This window comes from Mustelus asterias, chromosome 17 (assembly GCF_964213995.1).
Source record: "Mustelus asterias chromosome 17, sMusAst1.hap1.1, whole genome shotgun sequence".
Classification (NCBI taxonomy): Eukaryota; Metazoa; Chordata; class Chondrichthyes; order Carcharhiniformes; family Triakidae; genus Mustelus; species Mustelus asterias.
In genome coordinates this window covers 56,716,622-56,730,004 of record NC_135817.1, presented here as the reverse complement: position 1 = coordinate 56,730,004, position 13,383 = coordinate 56,716,622, and the positions used below count along the sequence as shown (strand labels likewise).

The 13,383-nt window shown below is 45.5% G+C and overlaps 1 protein-coding gene across 1 annotated transcript in view; it reads left to right on the top strand.

The window, feature by feature from the left end:
• The window catches only part of erg (ETS transcription factor ERG), a 261,573-nt gene that overhangs the window by 239,790 nt on the left and 8,400 nt on the right, over nt 1-13,383 (top strand). Inside the window, 2 exon segments of the mRNA XM_078232731.1 lie at nt 3,452-3,523; nt 7,430-7,492. Coding sequence (XP_078088857.1) covers nt 3,452-3,523; nt 7,430-7,492 — 135 coding nt within the window.

The window sequence follows — 13,383 nt, the reverse complement described above, 5'->3', positions numbered from 1 at the left end:
TAACTTATATAATAAACCATAGCTGACAATATTAGCACCACCCAAAAGTAGAAACTGCTAAAGGCTTTGTGAGATCCTTTTCTGGGTCATTCTCTCTTCCTCACATACAGACGAAAGCCACAAAACGGTTGCGATGCTGAGGCAAGGGATGGTAGGACCTGGATAGGTCCCCACAAACTCCCCTCAACTGACAATTTTTACATTTTTGCTGGATTACTACGGTTGCGGGGGTGAGGTCTGGTGCTGTGTTGCAGGGAGCAAGTGTAAGACCATAAGATCACAAGATATAGGAGCAGAATTAGGCCATTCGGCCCATCAAGTCTGCTCTGCCCTTCAATCATGGCTGATAAGTTTCTCAGTCCCATTCTCCTGCTTTTTCCACGTAACCCTTGATCCCCTTACCAATCAAGAACCTATCTATCTCTGTCTTAAATGCACTCAATGACCTGGCCTCCACAGCCTTCTGTGACAATGAATTCCACAGATTCATCACCCTGAAGAAATTCCTCCCCATCTCAGTTCTAAAGGGTTGTCCCTGAACTCTGAGGCTGTGCCCTCGGGTCCTAGTCTCTCCTACTAATGGAAACTTCTTCCCCATGTCCACTCTATCCGGGCCTTTCAATGTTCTGTAAGTTTCAATGAGATCCACCCTCATCCTTTGAAACTCCTATAGGTAGGCAATCTTCACTTGCGCATCGCCAAGTTGCTGTTTACAAAATGGTACTGGGGAAATGGGGCTTTTGCACTTCCTTGTTCTTGGGCAATTGGTGTCTGCTACGGGAGGGAGACAGCAGAAGAAGTGGTTAGAGCATTTTTCCAATAATTGTGATTATTCGACGTATATCTAGTACCAATGTTGTAGGCAGGACAAGTATCTTGTGCAAAGTGTCCTTGCAATTTGTATAAATCCAGAAGTTCAGTCTAGTGAGCGGGACTGTGTTAGGACCAGTTTCAAGGGTGTCTACAGAGTATTGAGGTTCCTTGTTGGAACTGGCTCATTTTCAACTAATGTAAAAGACGGCGACCAAAATTGCTTTCTGTGGACTGGTCAATTTTTTTCCCTGCCTACAAAGATGGATCTCCATCAAGATTCGCTCTCTCTTCTTTGCTCTTACTAATACTTACATGGAAACTAAAGGTTACCCGACAAAACTGCAAACAGCTGTAAACACCCATGCACGTCAATTCTCCACCAAACACACCTTATAGTAGAAGATTAGTACTATCCATATATTCAAAACTAAGGGCATGTTTCTATCCCAGTGTAGCAGTAAAGAGGGCATCATTAACAAACACAGCAACTAGAGACAATTAAAAGTGAGGAAATAGACTGGATAGGGATGACAGAAAGATAAATGACTATGTGTAGCAAAATAAGTTGATAAGGACATAAAGAGTGAGACCAAAGTATTGGGTTAAATTCACGAGTAATAGGATACAGAAGGAAGAAGGTAATATCGAACCTTGGTTAGATTAATCTTGAAGTACTGTGTGCAGTTCTGGTCTCCATGCCATGAATTGAGAAGATGTAACTACCCAGGAAGGATTGAGCAGGTTGTGGCTATTTTATCTGAAGACAAGGTGACAAAGAGGAAACCAAATAAAGATCTTTCACGTTATTGAGGGATTCCATAGGGTGGACATAGCAAAATTGTTTCCACTTGTGGGTAAGTCCGGAACAGTAAGTGTTAATCACACACAAGTCAAAGCCAAGGCTCAGAGGGGTTCTTTGTCGAGAGAATTTATCAACTTGATCAATCTCACAGCTCACCTCCCATTTCCCCCAGTGTCCCAGCTATCCCTTATTTTAATATAGAACAAATAATCACTAAAATAAGAAGCAGGGTGATGGCCCCTGGTGATTTCCTATTCATTTGTGCTCAAAGACAATGAATACCCATCACCTGTTTCTCTTGAATTTAACAATGTAATTGACAAGACATTAACATGGGGATAAGGTACTATAACACTGAGGTAAAATTGAATAAATAAATTAAGAGGATTTTTTTTTTTTTACACAAAGCAGTGAGGCTATAGAACTCACTATGAAATGGAGTGGCTGAATCAGATGGAACTCGATGCCTTTTCGGAGAGGTTTCATGGATACCTAAGGGGGCAGAGAATATAATCAGCATGGGAGAAGTTTTGTATGGAGTATAAACACCAGCACAGATGAGTGTGTCTGAATGACCTGATCCTGTGCGGAAGATTCGATGTAAATGTTGAAAGTTGGATGTTATTGTGCTTTTATATGTAATTTTTTGCAATAGATCTTCACCTCTTTGTTTTGAATAGAAATGATCAATTGCTGTTGAATTATAATCCCTTTTCCCATGCTTTCCACCAGTCACCCCCTCATAATTATCCTTCATAAATTATTTGCAAAGCGGAATAAGTCCACTGCAACATGGAGTCAGCCCATTGTGTAATAAGTTTACCATTGTCTAATGGCCTCTTTTTCTTTAATATTGCTTCTTTGGATTAACAAACTGCAGAAATTTACCCGATACATTTCTGCTGGATTGAAAAAGAATGGCACCAGTTTTATCAAGGACTAAATGGACACCTTTGCGACCTCCTTTATGTTTCTGCCCCTCCAAAACCCTCTGCAGGCTCCTATCCTGATCCCTCAGAGCTCCAGCCAAGCTCTCAGTCACCGATGGAGTAATGGTATTGCTGCTATATTAGTAAGCCAGAGAGCCCAGGCAAGACCTAAGAACTCGGGTTCAAATCCCACCAGGGCAGATGGTGAAATTTGAATTCTATAAAAATCTGGAATTAAAAGCTTAATGATAACCATGAAACCAGGTGGCACAGTGGTTAGCACTGCTGCCTCACAGCACCAGGGACCTGGGTTCGATTCCCGGCTTGGGTCACTGTCTGTGCGGAATCTTCACGTTCTCTCCGTGTCTCCGTGGGTTTCCACCGGGTGCTCCAGTTTCCTCCCACAGTCCAAAGACATGCTGGTTAGATGAATTGGCTATGCTAAACTCTCCCTCGGTGTACCCGAACAGGCGCTGGAATGTGGCGACTCAGGAATTTTCACAGTAACTTGTGATAATATAAACCTACTTGTGACATGAATGAATAAACTTTATACTTTTACCTTTGAAAGGAGGTGGGAATGTGTTGGGTATTCAATGATAAGCCCTCCATTGCTGGTATAATCACCCATTCCCCTCAAGCGAAAAGGGTTAAAATTCAGTCCTAATCGTGACTGCATCATAATCTTGTAAAAAGATTTCAGCTCCAACTTCATTCATTTTTCCAGTGCTGATCACTAAATAACAGTCTGGAATCTTGTTAATTCTTCCCTTCTTAAAACAGGGCTCGAAGGCCCAATCTCAGTGATTCCAAAGGTCAACTTAGATCAAGGCTCATTCCGGAGTGTGACTGATCTGAAGGACACAGGAACTCAGTTTCATGCCTCTTGTTTTCTCTTTCCTTTTAGGGGGTGCAACGTTCATCTTTCCAAATGCAGCAGTTTATCCAGAACCTTCCCAGAGACTCACAGTGAGACCAGGTAGGAATAAACAATGTCAACAGAACTGGCCAGCGGCCTATGGTTATAACTATCGGTGTTCACATTTATTGTGTGAATTTTAACGAGAGCCAGATAACTGATATATGCAGAATAAAACTCCCTTGCTACAGAGGAAATGCAGCAAATGTTTACCAGGCTGATCCCTGGGGTGGTAGGCCTGTCATATGAGGATAGACTAAGTCGGTTAGGATGATATTCACTGGAGTTTAGAAGAGTGAGAGGGGATCTCATAGAAACTTATTAAATTCTACAGGGTAGATCAAGAAAGAATGGGGGTGATTCTTCCAAAAGTGCTAAATTTGTGAGAAAACTTGTCTAGATCACGATTGTTTTTTCAATGCGGCTTCAGACCTGAATCTTCCCACTCTGTGCAATGCAGAGGTCACAATCGAGAATCTCATTAAAAATCCAGGGGGCGGGGCCTATTCGCACCAGAGTTTGACAGTTCTGGAACTCTGTGCATGCGCAGTGGCTCCGATCTGTCAGTCTCCCTGTTTGCTGGCCAGCTCGATCCCTGGCCAGCCTGGGACCCCCACAAAGCTGCCCCTCCACCCCCCCCCCCATGGCCCGATCATGGCCCCCATGACAATTCCCGGGTCAGCCCTGACCAACCCCCGTCCAGGAGCACCCCGATGCCCAACCAAACCTCCAGCAGTGGCAAACCCACCCCTCCCCCCCCATCCCGCTGATCTCCCCCCGGTAGAACAACTCCCTCTGGAAGCAGACCCCCCCCAATAGGAGACAGATCCCCCCAGCAGAGCACCCACCCCCAGCGTGTCCCGATCGCTGGCCTCCCTGCAGCCCAGACCATCCCCATGCAGAGTGGCAGCGATCACCCCTAGGCCCTGCCCACAATAGAGCCCCACTTGGCACTGCCTGATGCCCTATGGGCAATGCCAAGGTGTCCCTGAGCATGGGCACTTTGCCCCTTGGACACTGCCAGGGTGTCCATGCCCAAGGGGGACCACCCCCGCCACACAACCCCGAAGGGCCTCGATTGCCCCCCCTTCACTCTGGCGGGGTCTCCTGCTAGTTCCCCGAACGTGGGGAGCTACGCTAAACCCCGCCGGAGCGAAACACTGGCAGGATGGGAGATGCTATCAGGCCCAGCAAGTTCCGTGCTGGGCCCGATAATTACATTTAAAACAGATTGAAAATACATTTAAAACAGATTAAAATCACTAACCTCTCTTCCTGCCGGTTTCCAGCATGGTCCCGTCTGCGCCTGTTCTCTGGCTCTGGGAACGCATGCGCGAATCCCGCGAAATGGCCAATACGCGATTCTCCCGACCCGACCCGTCAGAAAATTTGCGGGTCGCAATGGCAGAATTGTCCCCAATGTTTCCGATGGTGGGGGAATCCAGAACTAGCGGTCATAGTTTGAGGATAAGGGATAAACCTTTTAGGACTGAGGTGAGGAGAAATTTCTTCACCCAGAGAGTGGTGAAGGTGTGGAATTCACTACCACAGAAAGTAGTTGAGGCCAAAACATTGCCTGATTTCAAGAAAAAAATTAGATATAACTCTTGGAGCTAATGGGATCAAAGGAAGCGGGTCGGGCGGGGGGGGTGGGGCGGGGGGCATCAGAATATTGAATTTGATGATCAGTGTGATAAAAAATGAATGGTGGAGCAGGCTCAAAGGGCCAAATGGCCTACTCCTGCTTCTAGTTTCGATGATTCTATGTTTCATTGCACCATTGGTGACTAAATCTTTTATTCTCTCAGCTAATCTCTGAAATTCATTTTCTCAACCTTTATGCTTCCCTATCGCTCTCTTTCCCTCTCCTTATCTAGCATTTTGACCAAGTTTTTGGTCAGCTGACCTAATTCCTGGGTGGCTATGTGTCAATGCCGGATATTTGCTCCTGCTAAAGGCACTATATAAATGCAAGTTTTTATTGTTGAATGAAAGCAGGACTTGAAGAAGAAAATCATCTCATATTTGATTCTCACGCTTCATACAATGCAGTTTCTCTGAGGTTTTTGTCAGTTTGGGCCTGACCAGTTACTGGGTGGCAACTCTTTTTGAAATCCTGCCATAGGACATGGCTGTCACTGGCAAGGCCAACACATGTTGTCCATCTCAACTTGCCTTTGAACTGACTGACTTGCTCGGCCATTTCAGAGGGCAGTTAAGAGTCAACTACGTTGCTGTGGCTCTGGAATCATATGAAGGCCAGACTGGGTAAGAATGGCATATTTCCTTCCCAAAAGGACGTTAGTGAAGCTGATGGGTTTTTAACAGTAAAAGACGAGTTTAATTTAGTCAAAAAGACTATTGGAAGCATTTTGACAGGAAAAGGAAATTGAGCTTTATGGTTAGATGTCTGGTGGATCAGTTTTAAGTTTACTTATTATTGTCACAAGTAGCTTGACATTAACATTGTAATGAAGTTATTGTGAAAATCTCTAGTCGCCACACTCTGGCACCTGTTCGGGTACACTGAGGGAGAATTTAGCATGGCCAATGCACCCAACCGGCACGTCTTTCAGACTGTGGGAGGAAACCGGAGCGCCCAGCGGAAGCCCACACAGATATGGGGAAAACATACAGACTCCGCACAGACAGTGACCCAAGCTGGGAATCAATCCTGGGTCCCTGGTGCTGTGAGGCAGCAATGCTAACTAACCACTGTGCCACCGTGCTGGATCAGATTGAGATCTATCAAAAAGGAACAAGTTTTGTTGGCTCCAATGGTCTGGCCCCGTAATTAAAATTTCATTTGCTCTCAGGGGCTCACCCTCAGTACTACTTTATGAAGATGCCTGGCTGCAGTGAAATAGAACGTACATAAATGAAGACTTTTCCACTGAATAAAGTGCATATTGTGGCAAAGGAGCAGAGCCATTGTAGACTAAAAGGTCTCTGCTTGATCTTTGGTTGACACGCTGTTCTCTGATCTTAGTCAAGCTTCTGATGAGGGTCCAGTAATTGACCTCAGCATCTGTGGGTTCAAAAGGCAGAGAATGGGTGGTGGGCAAGGGGGGATGCTGAGGGGGTGGTGGAAGTTAACTGGCATTCCTCATTGTCATTCAGTAACCCTTGATGGCAAATGGATGTGCAGATGTTAAGATGTCAAACAAGGTTGCACTTGGCTGTGATGCTCTACATAGTTGCATAGTTCACTCTTAACATTAGGTAAGGCAGTGGCCTCGTGGTATTATCACTAGACTATTAATCCAGAAACTTAGCTAGTGTTCTGGGGATCTGGGTTCAAGTCCCACCATGGCAGATAATGAAATTTGAATTCAATAAAAGAAATCTGGAATTAAGAATCTAGTGATGATCATGAAACAGATTGTCAGGAAAAACCCATCTGGTTCACTAATGTCCTTTAGGGAAGGAAATCTGCTGTCCTTACCTGGTCTGGCCTACATGTGACTCCAGAGCCACAGCAATGTGGTTGACTTTCAACTGCCCTCAGGCAACTAGGGATGGGCAATAAATGCTGGCCAGCCAGCGACTCCCATGTCCCATGAATGAATAAAAGTAAGATGCACCTGAAGAGTGACGACTTGGGGGAAGGATTGAGAGAGGCTGCAGTCTCTGGAAGAGGAGAAAACTGATTTAAATAGGCTTCTAGGAATTCAATAAAGGGTAAAAACTGGAAGCTCCAATAACGAGGGAAATTCCTTAACTGGAAACAGTTAAATCCAAAAGTAATTTTATTTCTCTGTCGGGTGGAATTAGAGTCTGATTGCAACACCAGCCGCCCACATTTTCATTCCATAAAAGAATAACCCAGATGTGTTTTCTTAACACCAGATGTCTCGGACTATCACCAGGCTGAGTGCTCAGCAGTGGTCTGGTGGTCTGCAAGCGAGTCTGTCAGATTGCTTTCTTATTGGTGAGCATTTCACTCATTCTGCTTTCTATTTTTAGATCTGGCTTACGAAGCGAGCAGACGATCAGGGTGGACAAGTCATCCTGGAGTCCCGCCAAAGGGTAACACCTTTACTTTACTGTAACATTGCTCAGAGAGGATCTTTGTTCTCATAGGATAATGAAATGAGGTTGTAGAAGGCAAAGCTTTTTGTAAAACCTGTGCTCATCCAGGTTAATATTGGGAAATGGAACTCTGCCAGTGCATTTCAAATCAAAATATTGAAATGACAGTCATAGAGTCAGAGAAAGTTTACAGCATGGAAACAGGCCCTTCGGCCCAACTTGTCTATGCCACCCTTTTTTGTTAACCACCAAGCTCGTTCCAATTGCCCGCGTTTGGCCCATATTCCTTAATACCCATCTTGCCCATATAATTGTCTAAATGCTTTTTAAAAGACAGAATTGTACCTGCCTCTACTACTACCTCTGACAGCTTGTTCCAGACACTCATCACCCTCTGAGTGAAAAAATTGCCCCTCTGGACCTTTTTGTATCTCTCCCCTCTCAGAGGGCTCCTCCCTCTGCGACTGGATCCTGAACTTCCTAACCCACAGACCGCAATCAGTAAGGATAGGCAACAACACCTCCTCCACGATCATCCTCAACACCGGTGCCCCACAAGTCTGTGTTCTCAGCCCCCTACTATACTCCTTGTACACTTATGCCTGTGTGGCCAAATTCCCCTCCAACTCGATTTTCAAGTTTGCTGACGACACCACCGTAGTGGGTCGGATCTCAAACAATGACGAGACAGAGTACAGGAATGAGATAGAGAATCTGGTGAACTGGTGCGGCAACAATAATCTCTCCCTCAATGTCAACAAAATGAAGGAGATTGTCATTGACTTCAGGAAGCATAGTGGAGAACATGCCTCTGTCTGCATCAGTGGGGATGAAGTAGAAAGGGTCGAGAGCTTCAAGTTGTTAAGTGTCCAGATCACCAACAACCTGTCCAGGTCCCCCCATGCCAACACTATAGTTAAGAAAGCACAACAACGCCTCTACTTTCTCAGAAGACTAAGGAAATTTGGCGTGTCAGCTATGACTCTCACTAACTTTTACAGATGCACCATAGGAAGCATTCTTTCTGGTTGTATCACAGCTTGGTGTGGTTCCTGCTCTACCCAAGACCGCAAGAAACTACAAAAGATTGTGAATGTAGCCCAATCCATCACGCAAACCAGCCTCCCATCCATTGACTCTGTCTACACTTCCCGCTGCCTCAGCAAAGCAGCCAGCATAATCACGGGCCCCACGCACCCCAGACATTCTCTCTTCCACTTTCTTCCGTCAGGAAAAAGATGCAAAAGTCTGAGGTCGCGTACCAACCGACTCAAGAACAGCTTCTTCCCTGCTGCCGTCAGACTTTTGAATGGACCTACCTTGCATTAAGTTGATCTTTCTCTGCACCTTAGCTCTGCCTGTAACACTACATTCTGCACTCTCTCATTTCCTTCTCTATGAACGGTATACTTTGTCTGTAACAATACTTTTCACTGTATGTTAATACATGTGACAATAATAAATCAAATCAAAATTACCTTAAACCTATGCCCTCTAGTTTTAGACTCCCCTACCTTTGGGAAAAGATATTGACTATCTACCTAATCTATGCCCCTCATTATTTTATAGATCTCTATAAGATCACCCCTAAGTCTCCTACGCTCCAGGGAAAAAAATCCCAGTCTATCCAGCCTCTCCTTCTATAACTCAAACCATCAAGTCCCGGTAGCATCCTCGTAAATATTTTCTGCACCCTTTCTAGTTTAATAATATCCTTTCTATAATAGGATGACCAGAACTGTACACATTCTTAAGTGTGGCCTTATCAATGTCTTGTACAACTTCAACAAGACGTCCCAACTCCTGTATTAAGTGCTTTGACCGATGAAACCAAGCATGCCGAATGCCTTCTTCACCACTCTGTCCACCTGTGACTCCACTTTCAAAGAGCTATGAACCTGTACCCCTAGATCGCTTTGTTCTATAACTCTCCCCAACACCCAACCATTAACTGAGTAGGTCCTGCCCTGGTTCGATCTACCAAACGCATAGTAAAGCTCCTTCTGCTCTCTCTTATCAATGTACCTTAGCCTCAATCTTATAAAAATGCCCTTACTGTAGTGTTGTGATTTTTGTTTGTCAATTCATTAATGGGTGTCTCTGGCCAGTCAAACATTTACTGTTCTTTCCTAATTTTCCTTGAGAGGTAATGATGAGCCACCTTTTCTTGAACTTGTAATTTGTGCTGTGGAGGTTACTCCCAGCTGCTGTTAGGAACACAAGAATGTTGGAGTAGAAGTTAGCCATTAAACCTGTCCAGCCTGCTCCACCATTCAAAGAGCTCATGGCTGATCTGTGACTTAACTCCATATACCCACCTTTGCCCCTTGTTCCTTAATACCTCTGGGGAACAGAAATCTATTAAAAAATCAACAATTAATCCAATATCAATTGGCATTTGAGGGAGAGAGTCCTAGACAGCTACCACCTTTCGTTTAAAGAAGTGCTTCTTAATTTCACTCCTGGAAGGTCTGACTCCACTTTTTGTGTCTCTGCCTCTTAGTTGGGTAGGCTGTTCTGGGATTTTGACCCAGCAATGATGAAGGAGCAGCAATATTTTTCTACATCAGGGTAGTGTGTGACTTGGAGGGGAAGTTGCAGGCAGTGGTTTTCCCATGCGCCTGCTACCCTTGTTTCTGGGGTGGTGGGGGTCACGGGTTTGGGAGATTGCAGGAGGCTTGGAAATTTCATAGAATCATAGAATCCCTACAGTGCAGAAGGAGGCCGTTTGGCCCATCGAGTCTGCACCGACCACAATCCCACCCAGGCCCTATTCCCATAACCCCATACATTTACCCTAGCTAGTCCCCCTGACATTAATGGGCAATTTAGCATGGCCAATCTTTGCACTGTGGAAGGAAACTGGAGCACCTGGAGGAACCCCACGCCCACACGGGAAGAATGTGCAAACTCCACACAGACAGTGACCCAAGCCGGGAATCGAACCTGGATCCCTGGCACTGTGAGGCAGCAATACTAACCACTGGGCCACCATGCTGCCAATTTGCTGCAAAGCACCTTGTAAATGATAAATACTGCAGCCAAATATTTTCTGCACCCTTTCTAGTTTAATAATATCCTTTCTATAATTGGGTGGTGGAGGGATTGAATGTCTAAAGCGGTAGATGAGGTGTTGATCAAGTGAGCTGCTTGGTCCTGTGTGGTTCCTTGAGTGTTGTTGGAGCAGCACTCATCTGGGAAATGGAGAGTTTATATTCATGCTCCTGACTTGTGCTTTGTAAATACTCTGTAGCCCCAGTATTTCTATGGATGGTTCAGCTAAATTTCCACTCTGTGAATCCAAACCCAGTGATGATGGATGATTCAATGAGTGTAATGTCGCTAATATTTATCAAGGGGTGGTGGTTAGTCTCTTTTTACTTTGAGATGGAGATGGCCATTGCCTGGCACTTTGCAAGGCACAATGATCTGAATGTGCTTGCTGCATGTGGGAACAAACTGCTTCGCTATCTGCACAATTGCAAATGGAACTGAACAATATGCAGCCATCAACCCGAGGGACGAGCTTGCTACCAATCATTCAAAATGGCTGCAACTTGTCCATCAAGCTGCATTTCGCTGAATGTCACAACCTCGTAATGATGGGGCAGAGCGACAACAGAGAAGGAAAGGATAAGGAACAAATCCTGTGTCCCGGACCCCACTACCTCATGGGACATCCTACCCCATGTGGCCAAAGATCTGTGGGTTGAGAGTTGGCCTCCTCAGTCACACGATGGCCCATGGCAGAAACCTGCGAACCATGCAGACATTTTTCTCGAATCAAGTGACAATGATGACAATCTGCAGTGTGACTTCACAATGGAAGAAATGGCATTTCCGAAGCACCTCCAGATGTTTGGGCCTAGGACACTGCCCCGAGGAACTCCTGCATTGATATCCTGGGGCTGAGGTGATTGACCCCCAAGAACCACCTTCCTTTGTACTAGATATGAAAAAAAGACACATTTATATAGATGCAGGTCTTTCTTTCTCCTACTACGTATGACTTCAGCCTGTGGAGAATTTTTCCCTTGATTCTGATTTACTTCAATTTTACGAGGCCTTCTCATTCCCTTCAATGCTGTCTTGCTGTCAAGGAGGGTCATGCTCACCTCATCAGTTCTATAATCCATGTTTGAACATGTTTGTAATGAGGGCCAGGAAGTTATGTGTGAAGACCTTGGGCACGCGTCCTGACATCATCACGCACTTACACGGCAGCTCGCTTGCTGGATGCGCACAGCAGTTGGAGGTGCAACCACTGACGATTGAGCCAGCAATTAAGCCCATGAAGGATTCACTTGAAAGTGATTTTAGACGGTCTGTCTGCTTTTACATTGACGAGCGGTTTTCATGACAACCTCAATCCAGGGCAGGATGAAATGTCCGGGGTGAAATACAGCAAAAAAAAATGTCTTGGGACTGATGATTTTGAGTTCTGATGTCAGGTGCTTGAATGTGTTACACAGACACAGTTTGCTGCAGTTTTTAAAAACTCACAGGTCTGTGGCTCCCTGAGGCAACTCCACAGCCTGCCTGCCCACCCACCACTCCCCCACAGCACCCAACCCCCCTCCCGCCGCCCGGCAATGCTGAGCTTTTCTCAGTATGTGTTTCATGCTAGCTGGCTGCTAATTGGCAGCCATCATGAAATCGCGCTTGGGGGGGGAGGGGGGGAGCAATTGTGGCCAGAAACACATTTCACGTCTGCTTCTGGGCCTGCTCGACAAGCGCAAAATTCAGCTCGGGTTCTGGAGCCCAGTGGTCTTGGCGGAAGTAAAACTGGGCAATCACTGTGTAAGTGTTGCTTGATATCGCTGTCGGTGACTCTGTCCATCATTTTGCTGGTGATTGAGAATAGGCTGATGGAGCAGTAACTGGCTGGATTTGATTGGTCCTCCTGTTGTGAAGGGGAACAATCCAGGCAGCACGGTGGCACAGTGGTTAGCACTGCTGCCTCATAGTGCCAGAGACCTGGGTTCGAATCCACACTGTCTGTGTGGAGTCTGCACGTTCTCCCCGTGTCTGCATGGGTTTCCTCTGGGCGCTCCGGTTTCCTCCCACAGTCTGAAAGACATGCTGGTTAGATGCATTGACCCGAACAGGCGCTGGAGTGTGGCGACTAGGGGAATTTCACAGTAACTTCAGTGCAGTGTTAATGCAAGCCTTACCTGTGACTAATAAATAAACTTTAAAATTTCTGTAGCACAAGTTTTCAGTATGATAGCTAGGTTGCTGTCAGGACACAAAGCCAATGAGAGAAGTATTGAATAACTGAATGTTTACAGTGCAGAAGAAGGCCATTTGGCCCATTGTGTTCAGGCCAGCTTTCTGCGGGAGCAATTCAACTAGTCCCAACCTCCGCTCTTTCCCTGTAGCCCTGTAATTCTTTACTTCACATTTTCTTTTGAAAGCTACAATTGAGCCTGCCTCCATGACATTCTCATGCAGTACATTTCAGATCCTACCCATTCACTGCGTTAAAAAGTCTTGCCTCACATCATCCTTGGCTCTTTTGATATTCATCTAAACGACTATAGATGTGGGCTTCTAAATCGACCTTCGAAGCATCAAAAAATTCCTCAAGAAATGAGGGTTGACTTATACTCTTCGTGTAAATGTGAACCGCCTGTGCAAGTGTGGATTGTCACCATTCTTGTCATTTGCCACATGATGTTTGCTCTGTGTATGCATGTCTTAAACTCCCCTGCCTCTTTGCAACACGGCCTGCATCACCTGTGTGACCCATTGCACCCGGTTATGAGGTGCTGGTAAGTAAAACATCCATAGGTGCGGTGAAAAACTGAGGTTAACTACAAACGCAAGAATAGTGTGCTGTGGCTGGAAAGTGGCCATTGCATTACGCACTGAGTATATACAAGCAT